Below are 20,332 nucleotides of genomic sequence, written 5' to 3'. Positions count from 1 at the left end.
ATAAAAATGAATAATTAAATCTGGAGGTAATTTAAAAGTAATTACATTAAGTCAAAAATGACTATAAGGTCATGTTAAGTTTTCTATCTAAATATTAATTACATATAACTTGGAAAAAACATCCAGTTTCAGTTATACAAGATACCAAACTGACTGAATACCTTTTTAAAATATCAGTTCATGTTAAACATACTAAAAATGTGTTTGAAACAGTTGAAATCGCAATGTTTATGAGAAATGAAAAGGCTAAGACTTCTTAAAACAAACACAAATCAGCAATTTGTTTTTAAAATGAAATATACATGATTATGGTTTATATTGTTTTATACTGTACCTTTCTTTAGTCCAGGAATGAAAGCTAGAAAAAGAGTTTAATAAAGTTAAAAACAATAAATTTATTTATTTATTTGTCTTATTTATTTATTTGTCTTATTCACAATATGTTATATTAATTTAACTAAACAAATATAAATTGTAATGGATTGCAATGTACTTTCAACTTCACTTGGTAAAGAATGTGACAACTGAGATAGATAAGGTAGAAAACGGATAACTCATAAAATCTGTCTCTTATAATGTTTTCTTTTCCTTAAAATCAGACCAAGCCTATGCTATTTGCTGGCCTCTTCAGTAGTGATTAGTCCATTCTCTAAAGGGAATATATTTTTGAACTCAAAATTTTGTAAGAACTCAGTGGATTTTCTAGTTTTATTGCCAGTGATAGCAAAGTAGAGTTCTCTATTGAAATTTTCTCATGGAACCTCCTACAGGAAATGGAATATAAAGAAGAACATTGGTTTTGACTTAACAGATTGCTCTGCCTCCAAATGTGCTCCAATGCAGAAAAAAAAAGTAATAGGAAGAAACAAAAATCAACAGACACTAATATGAGGATGACCCAATAGATGTATTCTTAACTTGATTAAGACACTTTATCTATAATACAGCTATTTTCACAACTACAATTTATTTCTCACAATTAGAGTGCTAGGGATTAGAGATCATTATCATTATTTCCCAGGAAAATAAATTTAGGCTTTGCATTATGGACTTCCTTGAAAACGTTAAGATCATGCTTGATCTGGGGATAATTTTAAAAAGTCGATTTTTATTTTTTTTAATTTTTATCTATTTAAATTTTAAAAGACTTTATTTATTCATGATACACACACACAGAGGCACAAGCAGAGTGAGAAGCAGGCTCTACACAGGGAGCCTGACGTGGGACTCTATCCTGGGTCTCCAGGATCACGCCCTAGGCCAAAGACGCCGCTAAACCGCTGAGCCACCAGAGCTGCCAAAAAGTCAATTTTTATTTTTTATTTATTTATTTATTTATTTATTTATTTATTTATTTAATAATAAAATAATTTTTATTGGTGTTCAATTTACCAACATATAGAATAACACCCAGTGCTCATCCCAAGTGTCCCCCTCAGTGCCCGTCACCCATTCACCCCCAACCCCCGCCCTCCTCCCCTTCCACCACCCCTAATTCGTTTCCCAGAGTTAGGAGTCTTTATGTTCTGTCTCTCTTTCTGATATTTCCCACACATTTCTTCTCCCTTCCCTTATATTCCCTTCCACTATTATTTATATTCCCCAAATGAATGAGAACATACACTGTTTGTCCTTCTCCGATTCAAAAGTCATTTTTTATTTATTTTTTTAATTTATTTTTTATTGGTGTTCAATTTACCAACATACAGAATAACCCCCAGTGCCCGTCACCCATTCACTCCCACCCCCCACCCTCCTCCCCTTCTACCACCCCTAGTTCGTTTCCCAGAGTTAACAGTCTTTACGTTCTGTCTCCCTTTCTGATATTTCCCACACATTTCTTCCCCCTTCCCTTATATTCCCTTTCACTATTATTTATATTCCCCAAATGAATGAGAACATATAATGTTTGTCCTTCTCCGACTGGCTTACTTCACTCAGCATAATACCCTCCAGTTCCATCCACGTTGAAGCAAATGGTGGGTATTTGTCATTTCTAATAGCTGAGTAATATTCCATTGTATACATAAACCACATCTTCTTTATCCATTCATCTTTCGTTGGACACCGAGGCTCCTTCCACAGTTTGGCTATCGTGGCCATTGCTGCTATAAACATCGGGGTGCAGGTGTCCCGGCGTTTCATTGCATTTGTCTCTTTGGGGTAAATCCCCAACAGTGCAATTGCTGGGTCGTAGGGCAGGTATATTTTTAACTGTTTGAGGAACCTCCACACAGTTTTCCAGAGTGGCTGCACCAGTTCACATTCCCACCAACAGTGTATGAGGGTTCCCTTTTCTCCGCATCCTCTCCAACATTGGTTGTTTCCTGTCTTGTTAATTTTCCACATTCTCACTGGTGTGAGGTGGTATCTCATTGTGGTTTTGATTTGTATTTCCCTGATGGCAAGTGATGCAGAGCATTTTCTCATGTGCATGTTGGCCATGTCTATGTCTTCCTCTGTGAGATTTCTGTTCATGTCTTTTGCCCATTTCATGATTGGATTGTTTGTTTCTTTGGTGTTGAGTTTGATAAGTTCTTTATAGATCTTGGAAACTAGCCCTTTATCTGATATGTCATTTGCGAATATCTTCTCCCATTCTGTAGGTTGTCTTTGAGTTTTGTTGACTGTATCCTTTGCTGTGCAAAAGCTTCTTATCTTGATGAAGTCCCAATAGTTCATTTTTGCTTTTGTTTCTTTTGCCTTCGTGGATGTATCTTGCAAGAAGTTACTATGGCCGAGTTCAAAAAGGGTGTTGCCTGTGTTCTTCTCTAGGATTTTGATGGAATCTTGTCTCACCTTTAGATCTTTCATCCATTTTGAGTTTATCTTTGTGTATGGTGCAAGAGAGTGGTCTAGTTTCATTCTTCTGCATGTGGATGTCCAATTTTCCCAGCACCATTTATTGAAGAGACTGTCTTTCTTCCAATGGATAGTCTTTCCTCCTTTATAGAATATTAGTTGCCCATAAAGTTCAGGGTCCACTTCTGGATTCTCTATTCTGTTCCACTGATCTATGTGTCTGTTTTTGTGCCAGTACCACACTGTCTTGATGACCACAGCTTTGTAGTACAACCTGAAATCTGGCATAGTGATGCCCCCAGATATGGTTTTCTTTTTTAAAATTCCCCTGGCTATTCGAGGTCTTTTCTGATTCCACACAAATCTTAAAATTATTTGTTCTAACTCTCTGAAGAAAGTCCATGGTATTTTGATAGGGATTGCATTAAACGTGTATATTGCCCTGGGTAACATTGACATTTTCACAATATTAATTCTGCCAATCCATGAGCATGGAATATTTTTCCATCTCTTTGTGTCTTCTTCAATTTCTTTCAGAAGTGTTCTATAGTTTTGAGGGTATAGATCCTTTACATCTTTGGTTAGGTTTATTCCTAGGTATCTTATGCTTTTGGGTGCAATTGTAAATGGGATTGACTCCTTAATTTCTCTTTCTTCAGTCTCATTGTTAGTGTATAGAAATGCCACTGACTTCTAGGCATTGATTTTGTATCCTGCCACGCTACCGAATTGCTGTATGAGTTCCAGCAATCTTGGGGTGGAGACTTTTGGGTTTTCTATGTAGAGTATCATGTCATCGGCGAAGAGGGAGAGTTTGACTTTTTCTTTGCCAATTTGAATGCCTTTAATGTCTTTTTGTTGTCTGATTGCTGAGGCTAGGACTTCCAGTACTATGTTGAACAGCAGTGGTGAGAGTGGACATCCCTGTCTTGTTCCTGATCTTAGGGGAAGGCTCCCAGTGATTCCCCATTGAGAATGATATTTGCTGTGGGCTTTTCATAGATGGCTTTTAAGATGTCGAGGAATGTTCCCTCTATCCCTACACTCTGAAGAGTTTTGATCAGGAATGGATGCTGTATTTTGTCAAATGCTTTCTCTGCATCCAATGAGAGGATCATATGGTTCTTGGTTTTTCTCTTGCTGATATGATGAATCACATTGATTGTTTTATGGGTGTTGAACCAGCCTTGTGTCCCAGGGATAAATCCTACTTGGTCATGGTAAATAATTTTTTTAATGTACTGTTGGATCCTATTGGCCAGTATCTTGTTGAGAATTTTTGCATCCATGTTCATCAGGGATATTGGTCTGTAATTCTCCTTTTTGGTGGGGTCTTTGTCTGGTTTTGGAATTAAGGTGATGCTGGCCTCATAGAACGAATTTGGAAGTACTCCATCTCTTTCTATCTTTCCAAACAGCTTTAGGAGAATAGGTATGGTTTCTTCTTTAAACGTTTGATAAAATTCCCCTGGGAAGACACTCTTGTGTCTTGGGAGGTTTTTGATGACTGCTTCAATTTCCTCCCTGGTTATTGGCCTGTTCAGGTTTTCTATTTCTTCCTGTTCCAGTTTTGGTAGTTTGTGGCTTTCCAGGAATGCGTCCATTTCTTCTAGAATTCCTAATTTATTGGCGTATAGCTGTTCATAATATGTTTTTAAAATCGTTTGTATTTCCTTGGTGTTGGTAGTGATCTCTCCTTTCTCATTCATGATTTTATTAATTTGAGTCTTCTCTCTTTTCTTTTTAATAAGGCTGGCTAATGGTTTATCTATCTTGTTAATTCTTTCAAAGAACCAACTCCTGGTTTTGTTGATCTGTTCCACAGTTCTTCTGGTCTCGATTTCGTTGAGTTCTGCTCGAATCTTTATTAACTCCCTTCTTCTCTTGGGTGTAGGATCTATTTGCTGTTTTTTCTCTAGCTCCTTTATGTGTAAGGTTAGCTTTTGTATTTGAGTTCTTTCCAGTTTTTGAATGGATGCTTGTATTGCGATGTATTTCCCCCTTAGGACTGCTTTTGCTGCATCCCAAAGATTTTGAACGGTTGTATCTTCATTCTCATTAGTTTCCAGGAATCTTTTAATTCTTCCTTAATTTCCTGGTTGGCCCTTTTATCTTTTAGCAGGATGGTCCTTAACCTCCACGTGTTTGAGGTCCTTCCAAACTTCTTGTTGTGATTTAGTTCTAATTTCAAGGCATTATGGTCTGAGAATATGCAGGGGACAATCCCAATCTTTTGGTATCGGTTCAGACCCGATTTGTGACCCAATATGTGGTCTATTCTGGAGAAAGTTCCATGTGCACTTGAGAAGAATGTGTATTCAGTTGAGTTTGGATGTAAAGTTCTGTAGATATCTGTGAAATCCATCTGGTCCAGTGTATCATTTAAAGCTCTCGTTTCTTTGGAGATCTTGTGCTTAGAAGACCTATCGAGTATAGAAAGAGCTAGATTGAAGGCACCAAGTATAAGTGTATTATTATCTAAGTATTTCTTCACTTTGGTTAATAATTGATTGATATATTTGGCAGCTCCCACATTCGGGGCATATACATTGAGGATTGTTAAGTCCTCTTGTTGAATAGATCCTTTAAGTATGATATAGTGTCCCTCTTCATCTCTCACTACAATCTTTGGGGTAAATTTTAGTTTATCTGATATAAGGATGGCTACCCCTGCTTTCTTTTGAGGACCATTTGGATGGTAAATGGTTCTCCAACCTTTTATTTTCAGGCTGTAGGTGTCCTTCTGTCTAAAATGAGTCTCTTGTAGACAGCAAATAGATGGGTCCTGCTTTTTTATCCAGTCTGAAACCCTGCGCCTTTTGATGGGGTCATTAAGCCCGTTCACATTCAGTTAGTATTGAGAGATATGAGTTTAGTGTCATCATGATATCTATTCAGTCCTTGTTTTTGTGGACTGTTCCACTGAACTTCTTCTTAAAGGGGAATTTTAAGAGTCCCCCTTAAAATTTCTTGCAGAGCTGGTTTGGAGGTCACATATTCTTTTAGTTGCTGCCTGTCTTGGAAGCTCTTTATCTCTCCTTCCATTTTGAATGAGAGCCTTGCTGGATAAAGTATTCTTGGTTGCATGTTCTTCTCATTTAGGACCCTGAATATATCCTGCCAGCCCTTTCTGGCCTGCCAGGTCTCTGTGGAGAGGTCTGCTGTTACCCTAATACTCCTCCCCATAAAAGTCAGGGATTTCTTGTCTCTTGCTGCTTTAAGGATCTTCTCTTTATCTTTGGAATTTGCAAGCTTCACTATTAAATGTCGAGGTGTTGAACGGTTTTTATTGATTTTAGGGGGGGATCTCTCTATTTCCTGGATCTGAATGCCTGTTTCCCTTCCCAGATTAGGAAAGTTTTCAGCTAGAATTTGTTCAAATACATATTCTGGCCCTCTGTCCCTTTCGGCGCCCTCGGGAATCCCAATTAAACGTAGGTTTTTCTTTCTCAGGCTGTCGTTTATTTCCCTTAATCTATCCTCATGGTCTTTTAATTGTTTGTCTCTTTTTTCCTCAGTTTCCCTCTTTGCTATCAACTTGTCTTCTATGTCACTCACTCGTTCTTCCACCTCGTTAACCCTCGTCGTTAGGACTTCTAGTTTGGATTGCATCTCATTCAATTGATTTTTAATTTCTGCCTGATTAGCTCTAAATTCTGCAGTCATGAAGTCTCTTGAGTCCTTTATACTTTTTTCTAGAGCCACCAGTAGCTGTATGATAGTGCTTCTGAATTGGCTTTCTGACATTGAATTGTAATCCAGATTTTGTAACTCTGTGGGAGAGAGGACTGTTTCTGATTCTTTATTTTGAGCTGAGGCTTTCCTTCTAGTCATTTTGCTCAGTGCAGAGTGGCCAAAAGCAAGTTGTATTGGGAAAAAGAGAAAAAGAGAGGAGAGAAAGAAGGAAAGAAAAGAGAAAGAGAAAAAAAAGGGAAGAAAAAAAGGAAAAAAAAGAAGAAAAAGAGAAAGAAAAAGAAAGGAGAAAAAAAGGGGGGTGGGGGAAGGAAACAAATCAAAAAGCAAAACAAAACAAAACAAAACAAAACAAAACAAAAAAAAGAGAACCACCGGGGAGTATCTTCTGATTCTGTGTACTTTTAAGTCCCTTGGCTTCTCCTGGAAGTTGTCAGTCTAGCTGGTGTTCTGGGGGAGGGGCCTGTTGTGCTGATTTTCAGGTGTTAGCAGTTGGGGGAGCTGCTGTGCCCCTGCCTGGTGCAGGGCTCAGTGGGGGTTGTTTACCCCGTGAGGCCGCAGGAGGAACAGCCCCGTTGGCGGGGCAGCTCTGGAAACCTGGATTCAGCTCCGGCAGGAACTCCGTCTGCAGGGCCTGGAGGCTCCGGGGCGGGGCTGCTGATGTGCTCAGCTGGGGCAGGAGCGTCCTTGCTGTCCTGGGCCCTCCCGGCCTCTGCCTGTCCCGGGGGAGGCGGGATCCTGGGCTGTGTCCCGGCGCCCTGTGCTCCGGAGCCTGCGCTGGTGGATTCGCGCTCCCGGGCCGCAGCCCCCTCCGTGGAGCCGCCGCCCGAGCCCCTCCGAGCTGCTCCGGGTCCCGCCGTGCGCGCTGCAGCCCTTAGGGAGCTCGGCGCACTGTCCTGGGCGCGCAGTTGCTCTGTTACTGTCCCAGGGAGCCCGAGGGCATCCCCGCCCTCCTGGGTCCTGCTTCAACTCCCTGCGAGCCCCTTTCCCCCCGGGAAGGTCGGTGCAGCTCCTGCGTCTCCGGGACGGGGCTCTCCTGTCCTGGGGACACTCGCCCCGGCCTCAGCCTGGGTCCTCGCGGGCCCCTCCCCCTTGGAGGCCTTTGTTTCTTTACTTCTTTTTCCCCGTCTTCCTACCTTGATAGAAGCGCGAACTCTTCTCACTGTAGCATTCCAGCTGTTCTCTCTTTAATTCTCAGGCCGAATTCATAGATTTTCAGGATGATTGGAAGGTTTTCTAGGTAATTTGGTGGAGACAGGTGATTTGGAGACCCTGCTCTTCCGCCATCTTGCTCCTCCCCCCAAAAGTCAATTTTTAAATAAAATAATTATATGTTTATAGACACTTGGATATATGTTGACCTGGACAATTATCAAAATTATTCTTGTTAAAATTTTAAGATCAACAGTAAAAATGATTTCTTGATGTATTTAATAATATGTATATAAATATGAAAAACTTTTGGGCAGCCCGGGTGGCTCAGCGGTTTAGCGCCGCCTCTGGGTGATCCTGGAGACCCGGAATTGAGTCCCATGTCAGGCTCCCTGCATGGAGCCTGCTTCTCCCTCTGCCTGTGTCTGTGCCTATCTCTCTCTTTTTTCATGAATAAATAAAATCTTTAAAATAAATAAATAAATATAAAAACTTTAAAGATCAATATTTTGAACCTCTTTAAAAATTGGTTTTGAATAAAATTAGAATATTATTGAGTAAGGAAAAGCTTAGGTTATAGGCAGGGAGAGATAGGAGGCCCCTGACTGTCCTGAATAAGCACAGAGAAGGCTACATGACCAGGTTCACAGAATTCCCTATTGTAGGGAAATGCTGAGGTGTGCAAAACTAGAGTTAAGGGAACAAACCAGATCACCTGGCCCTGAACGTTAAGGAGTATTTTTTTTTTTTTGTCAGCTACATTGTAATCACAGAAAATGACCAGACCTCAAAGAAGAAGTAAGCCAATAAGGATATTATCAATAGTCCTATCCAAATCAAGATGGCACAAGAATCTCAAGGTCACAAGCTTCCTAGTCAGTTCTCAACAAAAGACTGCCACTAAAAGCCTACAGTGGCAACCCATTTAGGATCCCTCACTCTAAAGAGCTCTTTTCTCTCCTTTCTGTTCTCACTTTTGCTTAATAAACTTTCACTTCACTTCACCCTTTGTTGTTCATGAAATTCGTTCTTTGACACCATGAGACAAGATCCCTGCAATTCTGTAATATTATGAAACCCAAGATGAAATGCTTAGAGAGAAGGAATAGGTCAGAGATAGAAAAAGTGAAGGTGAAAGCAATATCTCTATACAAATATAATGATTAATGAAGAGCATTGCCTACTTTAAGTGCCATTGGCATATACATAGCACATTAATTTTTTTAATATAAAACATTTCATCCATAAGAAGTGCAACTGAATGATAACACTAGCTGAAGTATATGTATATTTAAAAAAAACAGTGCTTTCACAAGACACTTTGGGTAGAATCAATCTTTGAAATAAAATTCTATAACACTCCGCTCTTCAAAAAATGATTATACTTCAGTGATAATTATCACACAGACACAATATTCTAATTTATTGTTGGAATTAATAATCAACTCTGGTAATACATAAACATAGAATGTTCAAATAAAATAGTGTGAAAAAGAAAGGCAGCTTTAGGCAGAGAGGTAATGTGCTTGCTTTCATTTTTAAGACTGCAATTTTAATGTGGTCTAAATATTAGTTCTCAAAATATTTTCTAATTTGGTAATTAAAAAATCAGAAAAAAAATAAAATGGATCTTGACTTATTTCTAAGGGTCAAGAGGTATGAATGAAGGAAGCAAAACAGATGAGATGACAACAATGAAAAAGAAAACAAACACATTTTAAAAACATATCCTGGGAGTTGTTTAGCTCTTAAGCTGAAAAATAAAAATTGATTTACAAACCATTACAATCAAATATTGATAAAATTTTGTTTAAAATTCAGGGCCATAAGCAGACTCTGCATAAAATTTTCAATACTAATTCTGAAGAGGCACACGCTCATGACATGAAATGATGAAAAACTGAAACCATTTCCCTCTCTAATATACAGAGGATGAGTTAAGATGGCAGAGATCTAAGAGGACCTTATGCTTTTGTTTCTCTAGAACATAACTAGATATCTACCAAATCATTCTAAACACCCATGAAATTGACCTGAAGACTGAGAGACCAAACTGCACAACTAAAGGGAGAAAAGAGGCAGCATCATTAAAGGTAGAAGGTGCAGTGATGTGATTTGGGGGAGAAAAGAATCCCACGTGCTGCAGAGGGGAGAGAGCCCTGATCAGGGAGAGAGGAGAGATAGGTAGGGAGAAAGAGAGAGAGAGACAGAGAGACAGAGAGAGACAGAGAGAGATGGGGGGAGATAAAGCATCATACAAGGTATTGCACAAGAAAAATACTTCACCAAAACCACTGACTGGGAAAAGAAGAAAGGATGATTATTGCAAAATTTTACAAACAGCAGAGCTGAAAATCTGAAGCTTTAAAAGTCAGCACCATCATCAGTGTCAAGCCTGACAAGTATAGTATTGCTTCTGTGGAGAAGAAGGGAAGAGGCAGAGGAACATGCTGGGAGAGATACAGTTCCCCTTCTTGAAGTGTATTTGGGAGAGGGAACACTGCCTTTCAGGGACAAAAGAGCCAGCAGGCACTATTAAGCTCCCCCATTCATTATCATACAAGTAGAGACACCTGCTGAGGACAGCTATCCTGGATAATGTTTTTTTCCTGTGCTTTGCCATAAACTCCAAACCCCTGTGCAGTCATGCAATTGCTTTTTTGGGACAAACCAGTATCAGCCACAGCCTGAGGAGGCCCTACCCCAGAGGATCAGTGTAGGTCCATGTCATGCTGGGTCCTTAAAATTTGGAGTTGTAAAACCCAGGCATGAGATATACAACACAGGAGCATGGTACCACTGCCAGAAGGTGGATAGTGTTGACACAGAAAGGGTGAAGGCAGGGATCTGACAGAAGCCTGAGACATAAGAGAGGAGGGATTTTGCTCTTTTTTGAAGGCTTCTTGAATAGCAGTGGGTGAAGACTCCCATCTCCAGGGAAGAGAGGGGGATGAAGCCATTTTTACCCCTCCTATCAGAATGAATGGGCTTTAGTGAGTAGCACAGAACACAGTGGAAGCTCTAGATGCTCGCATGCACTCTGCACGTGCCTTTTTTACTGAGGTAAGTGTGACTGAGAGCCAGATCAGCTGCAGGCCCCTCCATCAGAGGACGAGCACAAACCTTGCACACACAGGTCTACTGATCATAGAGTGCTACAGAGCTTCAGCTTTAGTGCATATAGGACGAGGCACAGGCTTTCTTAACACACAAAAGACAGAAACCAAAATAAAATGACAAGATGGAGGAATTCATCCCAAAAGAGAGAATAAGAAGAGGTCATGGTCAGGGATCAAATCAAAATAGATATAATATGCTTGACTAGAACTTAAAACAAGAATTATAAGGATAATAGCTGGGTTTGAGAAAAGCATAGAAGAATCCAGAGATACTTTTTACTACAGAAATAAAAGACCTAAAACCTAGTAAGGTTGAAATAAAAAAGCTATAAATCAAGATGCAAAACCAAATGGATATAATTTGTACAGTATGGAAGAAGCAGAGAATGAGTAAGTGGTGTAGAAGATAAAATTAGGGAACATAATGAAGCTGAAAAGAAGAGGGAAAGAAAAATATTAGACCATGAATGTAAACATAGGGAACTCAGTGACTCCATAAAATATAATAACGTTAGTATCAAAGAAATCCAAGAAAAGACAGGGAAAAGCAGCAGATGGTTTATAGGATGAAATCATAGCTGAAAACTTCCCTAGTCTGCAGAAGGAAACAAACATCCAAATTCATAAGGCATGGAGTACTCCCATAAAAATTAACAAATGTCACCCAACACCAAGACATATCATAAATTTGCAAAATACAGAGATAATCCTGAAATCAGTAAGGGAAAAAATCATCAACCTACAAGGGAAAGCAAAGAAAGGTTATAGCAGTTGTCTCCACAGAAATCTGTAAGGGCAGAAGAGATTGGCAATGATATGTTCAACATATTGACTGGGAAATATATGCAAATAAGAACATTTTATCCATCAAGGCTGCCACTCAGAAAAAAAAGGAGAGACAGTTTCCCAGAAAAGGAAAGATAAGGGAATTCATCACCACTAAACTACCTCTAAAAGAAATATTAAAGGGGACTCTTTCAGAGGGAAAAAAGGAGCAAAACAAGACTAAAAACGAAGAGAAAAATCTCCAGAAATGATTTTACAGGTAATACAATGCACTAAATTCATATCTATCAATAACCACTCTGTATGAAAATGGACTGAGTGCACTAATCAAAAGACATAGGCTATCAGAATTGATAATAAAAAAAAGATCCATCTACATGCTGTCCTCAAGAGACACATTTTAGACCTAAAGACACCTCCAGATTGAAAGTGAGTGGATGGAGAACCTTTTATCATATTAATGGACATGAAAAGAAAGCCAAAGAAGCCATACATATTTCAAACAAATTAGATTTTTAAACCAAAGACTGTAACAAGAGATGAAGAAGGGTACTATATCATAATTAAGGGGTCTATCCAACAACAACAACTAACAGTTGTAAATCTTTGTACCCTCAATGCGGGAGCATGGGAAAATATGAATTAATTAATTACAAACAGAAACAAACTCATTGCTAATGATAAAATCATGGTAGGGGACTTAACAACTCACAGCAATGGACAGATCATCTAAGTAGAAAATGAACAAGGAAACAATGGCTTTGAATGACACATTGGACCACATGGACTTAACAGGTATGTTCAGAATGTTTCATACTAAATCAGCAGAATACACAATGTTCTGAATGCACATGGAATATTCTCCAGAATAGATCACATGCTGGTTCACAAATCAGGCCTCAACAAGTACAAAAAGTTTGTGATCATACCACGCATACTTTCAGAGCACAATGCTATGATACTTGAATTCAACCACAAGAAAACATTTGGAAAGACCACAAATACATGGAGGTTAAAGAATATCCTAGAGGCATCTGGGTGGCTCAGTGGTTGAGCATCTGCCTTTGGCTCAGGCCATGATCCCAGGGTCCTGGGATCAAATCCCACATCAGCCTCCCTACATGGAGTCTGCTTCTCCCTCTGCCTATGTCTCTGCTTCTCTCCGTGTTTCTCATGAATAAATAAATAAAATCTTTAAAAAGAATATCCTAATGACTACTGAATAGGTTAACCAGGAAATTAAAGAAGAGATTAAAAATATATGGAAGCAAATGAAAATGAAGACATGATAGTCCAGAATTTCTGGGATGTGTCAAAGGCAGTCATTAGAGGGAAATATATAGCTGTAGGACTACCTCAAGAAGCAAGAAAAGTCTCAAATGCACAACCTAAACATACTCCTAAATGACTTAGAAAAGGAACAGCAAATAAAGCCTAAAGCAAGCAGAAGAAAGGAAATGATAAAGATCAGAGCAGAAACAAATTATATAGAAACAAACAAAAAACCCAGTAGAACAGATCAGGCAACTAAGAGCTGATTCTTTGAAAGAATAAAATTTATAAATTTCTAGCCAGACATATCAAAATGAAAAGACAAAGACTCAAATAATTAAAATCAAGAATGAAAGGAGAGAGATTGCAACTCACAACAAAGAAATACAAATAATTGTAAGAAAATAGTATAAAAAATTATATGCCAACAAATTGGGCTATCTGGAAGAAATGGATAAATTCCTAGAACATACAAACTACCAAAATTGAAACAGGAAAAAATAGAAAATTTGAACAGATGAATAACCAGCAAAGAAATTGAATCAATAATCAAAAATGTCCCCCAAAAAACAAAAGTTCAAGGTCATATGGCCTCCCAGTGGAATTCTACCAGACATTTAAAGAAGAGGTAACACTTCTTCTTCTCAAACTGTTGCAAAAATTAGAAATTGAAGGAAAATTTCCAAACTCATCATATAAGGCCAGTATTGCCTTGATTCCAAACCCATACAAAGACCCCACTAAAAAGAAGAATTACTGGCCAACATCATGGATGAACATGGATGCAAAAATTCTCAACAAGATACAAAGCAAATCAAATCCAGCAGTACATTAAACAAACCATTCAACATGATCAAGTGGGATTTATTCCTGGGCTGCAGGGGTGGTTATATATTTGCAAATCAATCAATATGATATACAACATTAATAAACAAAAGTGTAAGAATTGTATGATCCCCTCAATTGAAGCAGAAAAAGCATTTGATGAAATACAGCAAGCATTCTTGATAAAAACTTCCAACAAAGTAGGAAAGGGATAACATACCTCAACATTATACGGGTCATATATGAAAAACTCACTGCTAACGTTATCCCCAATGGGGGAAAAACTGAGATTTCTTCCTCTACATTCAGGAAAAGATAGGGATGTCCTCCCTCACCGTTATTATTTAACATAGTACTGGAAGACTTAGTCACAGTAACAGAAAACAAATAGAAATAAAAGGCATCCAAATCAGTAAGAAAGAAGTCAAACTGTCAGTATTTACAGGCAACAAGATACTCTATAAAGAAAACTTGAAAGAGTCCACTAAAATATTGCTAAAATTTATAAATGAATTTAACAGCCACAAGATACAAAATCAATGTACAAAAATCTGTTGCATTTCTATACACAAATAATGAAGAAGGAAAGAGAAAACAAGGAATTGATCCCATTTGCAATTGCACCAAAAACCATTAGATACTTAGAAATAAGCCAAACCAAAGAGGTAAAAGATTAGATGATGGAATTCTCATGAAATAAATTGAAGAGGACACAAAGAAATGGAAAAGCATTACATAATCATGGATTGGAAGAACAAATAATGTTAAAATGTGTATACTACCCAAGCAATCTACACGTTTAATGTAATCCCTAAGAAAAGACCATGAAAATTTTTCACAGAGTTAGAACAAACCATCCTAAAATTTGTGTAGCACCACTAGAGACCCCAGATAGCCAAAGCAAACTTGAAACACAAATATGAATCATCACTCTGGACTTGAACCTAAATACAAAGCTGTAGTCTTGAAGATACTATGGTACTGGCACAAAAATAGACACATATATCAATGGGATTGAATAGAGAACCCAGAAATGGACCCACAACTATATGATCAACTAATCTTTGACAAAGCATGAAAGAATACCCAATGGAGAAAAGACAGCCTCTTCAATAAATGTTGTTGGGAAAACTGAAGAATGAAGCAGCCACAAGCAGAAGAATGAAACGACCAGATTCCTACACTATACACAAAAATAAATTCAAAATGGATGAAAGACCTAAATGTCAAACAGAAAACCTCAAAATTGGGGTGCCTGGGTCTCAGTCAGTTAAGCTCTGACTTTGGCTTGGGTCATGATCCCAGGGTCCTGGGATTGAACCTTATGTCAGCCAACCTGCTCAACAGGGGAATCTGCTTCTCCATTTCCCTCTGCCCCTGCTCATGTTTTCTCTCTTGCTCACTGTCTCTCTTTCAAATAAATAAATAAAATCATTTAAAAAAGAAAACTATCAAAATCCTAGAGGAGAACTCAGGCAGCAACCTCTTCATCCTCAGCTATCGCAACTTCTTACTAGAAATGTCTCTGTAGGCAATGGAAACAAAAACAAAAATGAACTATTGTGACTTTTTCAAGATAAAAACCTTCTGCACAGGAAACAACAAAACTAAAAGTCATCCTATGAAGTGGGAGATGATATTTGCAAATGACATATATGATAAAGTGTTAGTATCCAAATTAATAAAGAAATTAGGGATACCTTGGTGGCTCAGGGGTTGAGCATCTGCCTTTGGCTCAGGGTGTGATCCCAGGATCCTGGGATCAAGTCCCATATGGGGCTCCCCATCAGGAGCCTGCTGCTCCCTCTGCCTGTGTTTCTGCTTCTGTCTCTGTGTCTCTATGAGTAAATAAATAAAATCCTTTCTTAAAAAGAAATTATCAAACTCAACACTCACCAAATAATCTGGTCAATAAATTGGCAGAGTGCATAAGTAGGCATTTTTCCTAAGAAGATATCCAGATGGCCACCAGGCACATGACAAGATACTCAAAAGCACTCATCATCAGGGAAATATAAATCCAAAGCACAATAAGATACCACCTCACACTGGTCAGAATGGTTAAAATTAACAACACAGGAAGCAACAAATATTAGTGACGATGTGGAGAAAGGGGAACCCTCTTATGCTGTGTTTGGGAATACAAACTGGTGCAGCTACTCTGGAAAAGAGTGTGGAATTTCCTCAAAAAGTTAAAAATAGAAATACCCTATGACCTATCGATTGCACTACAAGGTATTTACCTAAAGAATACAAAAATATTGACTCAAAGCAATTGCACTACTAGGTATTTACCCAAAGGTTACAAACATACTGATTTGAAGGGGCACATGCACCCCAATGTTTATAGCAGCATTATTAATAATAAACAAATTATGGATAGAGCCCAAACACCCACATACTGATGAATGGATAAAGACGTTGAGATATTTATACAATGGATTATTACTCAGCTATCAAAAAGAATGAAATCTTGCCATTTGCAAGGACATGGACAGAGCTAGTGTATTATACTAAATGAAATAAGTCAGTCAGTAAAAGACAGATGCCATATGATTTCACTCATGTGGAATTTAGAAACAATACAGATGAACATAGAGGAAGGGAAAAAAAGAGGGAAGCAAGTCATAAGAGGATTTTAACCATAGAGAACAAACTGAGGGTTAGTGGAGGGGAGGTGGGTGGGAGGATGGGCTAAATGGGTGATGGATATTAAGGATAGCACTTGTTTTGTTGAGCACTGGATAATATATGTAAGTGATGAATCACTATATTCTCTCCTGAAATCAATATTATATGTTAACTAACTAGAATTTAAATAAATGTTTGAAAAAAAATAAAGTATTATATGTACTATTATATACTAATTCTGAATTTAATAGATACATTCATTATAATTACAAAGGTTTTGAGGAGGGCACAAAATAAGGTCCATCTCCAAATATGTCCCTAAATTTCAATTGCTTCTTAAAATTTAAAGGTTTTTATCATTGATATATTTTAAGCATGCACAATGCTTTAGATTTTTGCAATGAGATAAGCCCATTACTTTTCCCTTGAGATCCTATAGTGGATGTTAATCGGTATGATTACTAATACAATCAAATATTGTTTTATAGATGACTACATATATCATTTATATGTAACATAATGTATTTTACTAATATATAACGTGAGTATATAATTAAAATTTGCTTTTACCAAGAAAATTGGCTTCACATTAAATATTCTGACATTAAATGTATTAGTTAATATATTTAAATACAATGATTTAAATGTCATTTGTATTTACACAAATTCAATAATGATATAAAAATCTAAATTTACATAAGTGCTTACTTTGAACTATAATTGAGTATTTAAATATATTTATTATGTTTATGACCCAAACAAATCTTAATTAGTAATTTAGAACAATAGAAATTACAGGGATTCTTGAGGCACTTGCATGGCTCAGTCAGTTAATCATCTGACTATTGATTTCAGCTCAGGTCATGATCTTAGAGTCATGAGATTGGGCCCACATTGGGCTCTGTGCTGGGTGTAGAGCCTGCTTGGGATTCTCTCCCTCTGTCTATGCCCTTACCCCCTGCTTCACCTGCTCATGCATGCATGCTCTTTCTCTCTCTAAAAATATAAATAAATAAGAAATTACTGTGATTTTTATACTATAAAGTTTAAATTAAGGACATGTATCTTATAGCAAAAAAAGGAACTCCTATTTAAATCACATAAAAATTACTAAAGTTTTCCATAAAAACAATATCAAAATACGCCATATTATTTTATACAGGCACACTTTAATATTTCCTTTGTAATCCTCAACAAATATTCAAGAACTCAACATTCTCTAGAAACATTGGCTACATGTGAAAGAATAAATAGATAGTGTTCAAATAACTTAAATGTCAACAGAGCTCACTACAAAATTGATGGTGTTGGGGTAATGTTTGTTTATCAAGTATCATGCATAGACCTAGAATTGCCATTTACTTCTATAAAGTAGTAAAAATTGCAGTAGTTTTCTCACATAATTTTTATTAAAATTTTTAAAGATTTTTTTTTACTAGATTATATAACCTTCCATTTGCTTTTTTTTTTTTCCTTTTTTTTTTTAATTTATTTTTTATTGGTGTTCAATTTACTAACATACAGAATAACACCCAGTGCCCGTCACCCATTCACTCCCACCCCCCGCCCTCCTCCCCTTCTACCACCCCTAGTTCGTTTCCCAGAGTTAGCAGTCTTTACGCTCTGTCTCCCTTTCTGATATTTCCCACACATTTCTTCTCCCTTCCCTTATATTCCCTTTCACTATTATTTATATTCCCCAAATGAATGAGAACATATAATGTTTGTCCTTCTCTGACTGACTTACTTCACTCAGCATAATACCCTCCAGTTCCATCCACGTTGAAGCAAATGGTGGGTATTTGTCATTTCTAATAGCTGAGTAATATTCCATTGTATACATAAACCACATCTTCTTTATCCATTCATCTTTCGTTGGACACCGAGGCTCCTTCCACAGTTTGGCTATCGTGGCCATTGCTGCTATAAACATCGGGGTGCAGGTGTCCCGGCGTTTCATTGCATTTGTATCTTTGGGGTAAATCCCCAACAGTGCAATTGCTGGGTCGTAGGGCAGGTATATTTTTAACTGTTTGAGGAACCTCCATACAGTTTTCCAGAGTGGCTGCACCAGTTCACATTCCCACCAACAGTGTAAGAGGGTTCCCTTTTCTCCGCATCCTCTCCAACATTTGTTGTTTCCTGCCTTGTTAATTTTCCCCATTCTCACTGGTGTGAGGTGGTATCTCATTGTAGTTTTGATTTGTATTTCCCTGATGGCAAGTGATGCAGAACATTTTCTCATATGCATGTTGGCCATGTTTATGTCTTCCTCTGTGAGATTTCTGTTCATGTCTTTTGCCCATTTCATGATTGGATTGTTTGTTTCTTTGGTGTTGAGTTTAATAAGTTCTTTATAGATCTTGGAAACTAGCCCTTTATCTGATATGTCATTTGCAAATATCTTCTCCCATTCTGTAGGTTGTCTTTGAGTTTTGTTGACTGTATCCTTTGCTGTGCAAAAGCTTCTTATCTTGATGAAGTCCCAATAGTTCATTTTTGCTTTTGTTTCTTTTGCTTTTGTGGATGTATCTTGCAAGAAGTTACTATGGCCGAGTTCAAAAAGGGTGTTGCCTGTGTTCTTCTCTAGGATTTTGATGGAATCTTGTCTCACATTTAGATCTTTCATCCATTTTGAGTTTATCTTGGTGTATGGTGAAAGAGAGTGGTCTAGTTTCATTCTTCTGCATGTGGATGTCCAATTTTCCCAGCACCATTTATTGAAGAGACTGTCTTTCTTCCAATGGATAGTCTTTCCTCCTTTATCGAATATTAGTTGCCCATAAAGTTCAGGGTCCACTTCTGGATTCTCTATTCTGTTCCACTGATCTATGTGTCTGTTTTTGTGCCAGTACCACACTGTCTTGATGACCACAGCTTTGTAGTACAACCTGAAATCTGGCATTGTGATGCCCCCAGATATGGTTTTCTTTTTTAAAATTCCCCTGGCTATTCGGGGTCTTTTCTGATTCCACACAAATCTTAAAATAATTTGTTCTAACTCTCTGAAGAAAGTCCATGGTATTTTGATAGGGATTGCATTAAACGTGTATATTGCCCTGGGTAACATTGACATTTTCACAATATTAATTCTGCCAATCCATGAGCATGGAATATTTTTCCATCTCTTTGTGTCCTCCTCAATTTCTTTCAGAAGTGTTCTATAGTTTTGAGGGTATAGATCCTTTACATCTTTGGTTAGGTTTATTCCTAGGTATCTTATGCTTTTGGGTGCAATTGTAAATGGGATTGACTCCTTAATTTCTCTTTCTTCAGTCTCATTGTTAGTGTATAGAAATGCCACTGACTTCTGGGCATTGATTTTGTATCCTGCCACGCTACCGAATTGCTGTATGAGTTCTAGCAATCTTGGGGTGGAGACTTTTGGGTTTTCTATGTAGAGTATCATGTCATCGGCGAAGAGGGAGAGTTTGACTTCTTCTTTGCCAATTTGAATGCCTTTAATGTCTTTTTGTTGTCTGATTGCTGAGGCTAGGACTTCCAGTACTATGTTGAACAGCAGTGGTGAGAGTGGACATCCCTGTCTTGTTCCTGATCTTAGGGGAAAGGCTCCTAGTGCTTCCCCATTGAGAATGATATTTGCTGTGGGCTTTTCATAGATGGCTTTTAAGATGTCGAGGAATGTTCCCTCTATCCCTACACTTTGAAGAGTTTTGATCAGGAATGGATGCTGTATTTTGTCAAATGCTTTCTCTGCATCCAATGAGAGGATCATATGGTTCTTGGTTTTTCTCTTGCTGATATGATGAATCACATTGATTGTTTTACGGGTGTTGAACCAGCCTTGTGTCCCAGGGATAAATCCTACTTGGTCATGGTGAATAATTTTCTTAATGTACTGTTGGATCCTATTGGCCAGTATCTTGTTGAGAATTTTTGCATCCATGTTCATCAGGGATATTGGTCTGTAATTCTCCTTTTTGGTGGGGTCTTTGTCTGGCTTTGGAATTAAGGTGATGCTGGCTTCATAGAACGAATTTGGAAGTACTCCATCTCTTTCTATCTTTCCAAACAGCTTTAGGAGAATAGGT

The 20,332-nt window shown here is 37.9% G+C and overlaps 1 protein-coding gene across 2 annotated transcripts in view; it reads right to left on the bottom strand.

The window, feature by feature from the left end:
• Window positions 1–244: 244 nt before the first annotated feature.
• The window catches only part of PCDH11X (protocadherin 11 X-linked), a 389,751-nt gene continuing 369,663 nt past the window's right edge, over window positions 245–20,332 (bottom strand). For both annotated transcript variants that reach the window (XM_035711458.2, XM_049107471.1), the window contains one exon: window positions 245–358. In XM_035711458.2, coding sequence (XP_035567351.1) covers window positions 324–358 — 35 coding nt within the window. In that variant the 3' untranslated portion in view covers window positions 245–323. The remainder of the gene's footprint in view (window positions 359–20,332) is intronic.

This window comes from Canis lupus, chromosome X (assembly GCF_003254725.2).
Source record: "Canis lupus dingo isolate Sandy chromosome X, ASM325472v2, whole genome shotgun sequence".
Taxonomy (NCBI): domain Eukaryota; kingdom Metazoa; phylum Chordata; class Mammalia; order Carnivora; family Canidae; genus Canis; species Canis lupus.
This window is presented reverse-complemented; position numbering and strand designations above follow the sequence as displayed.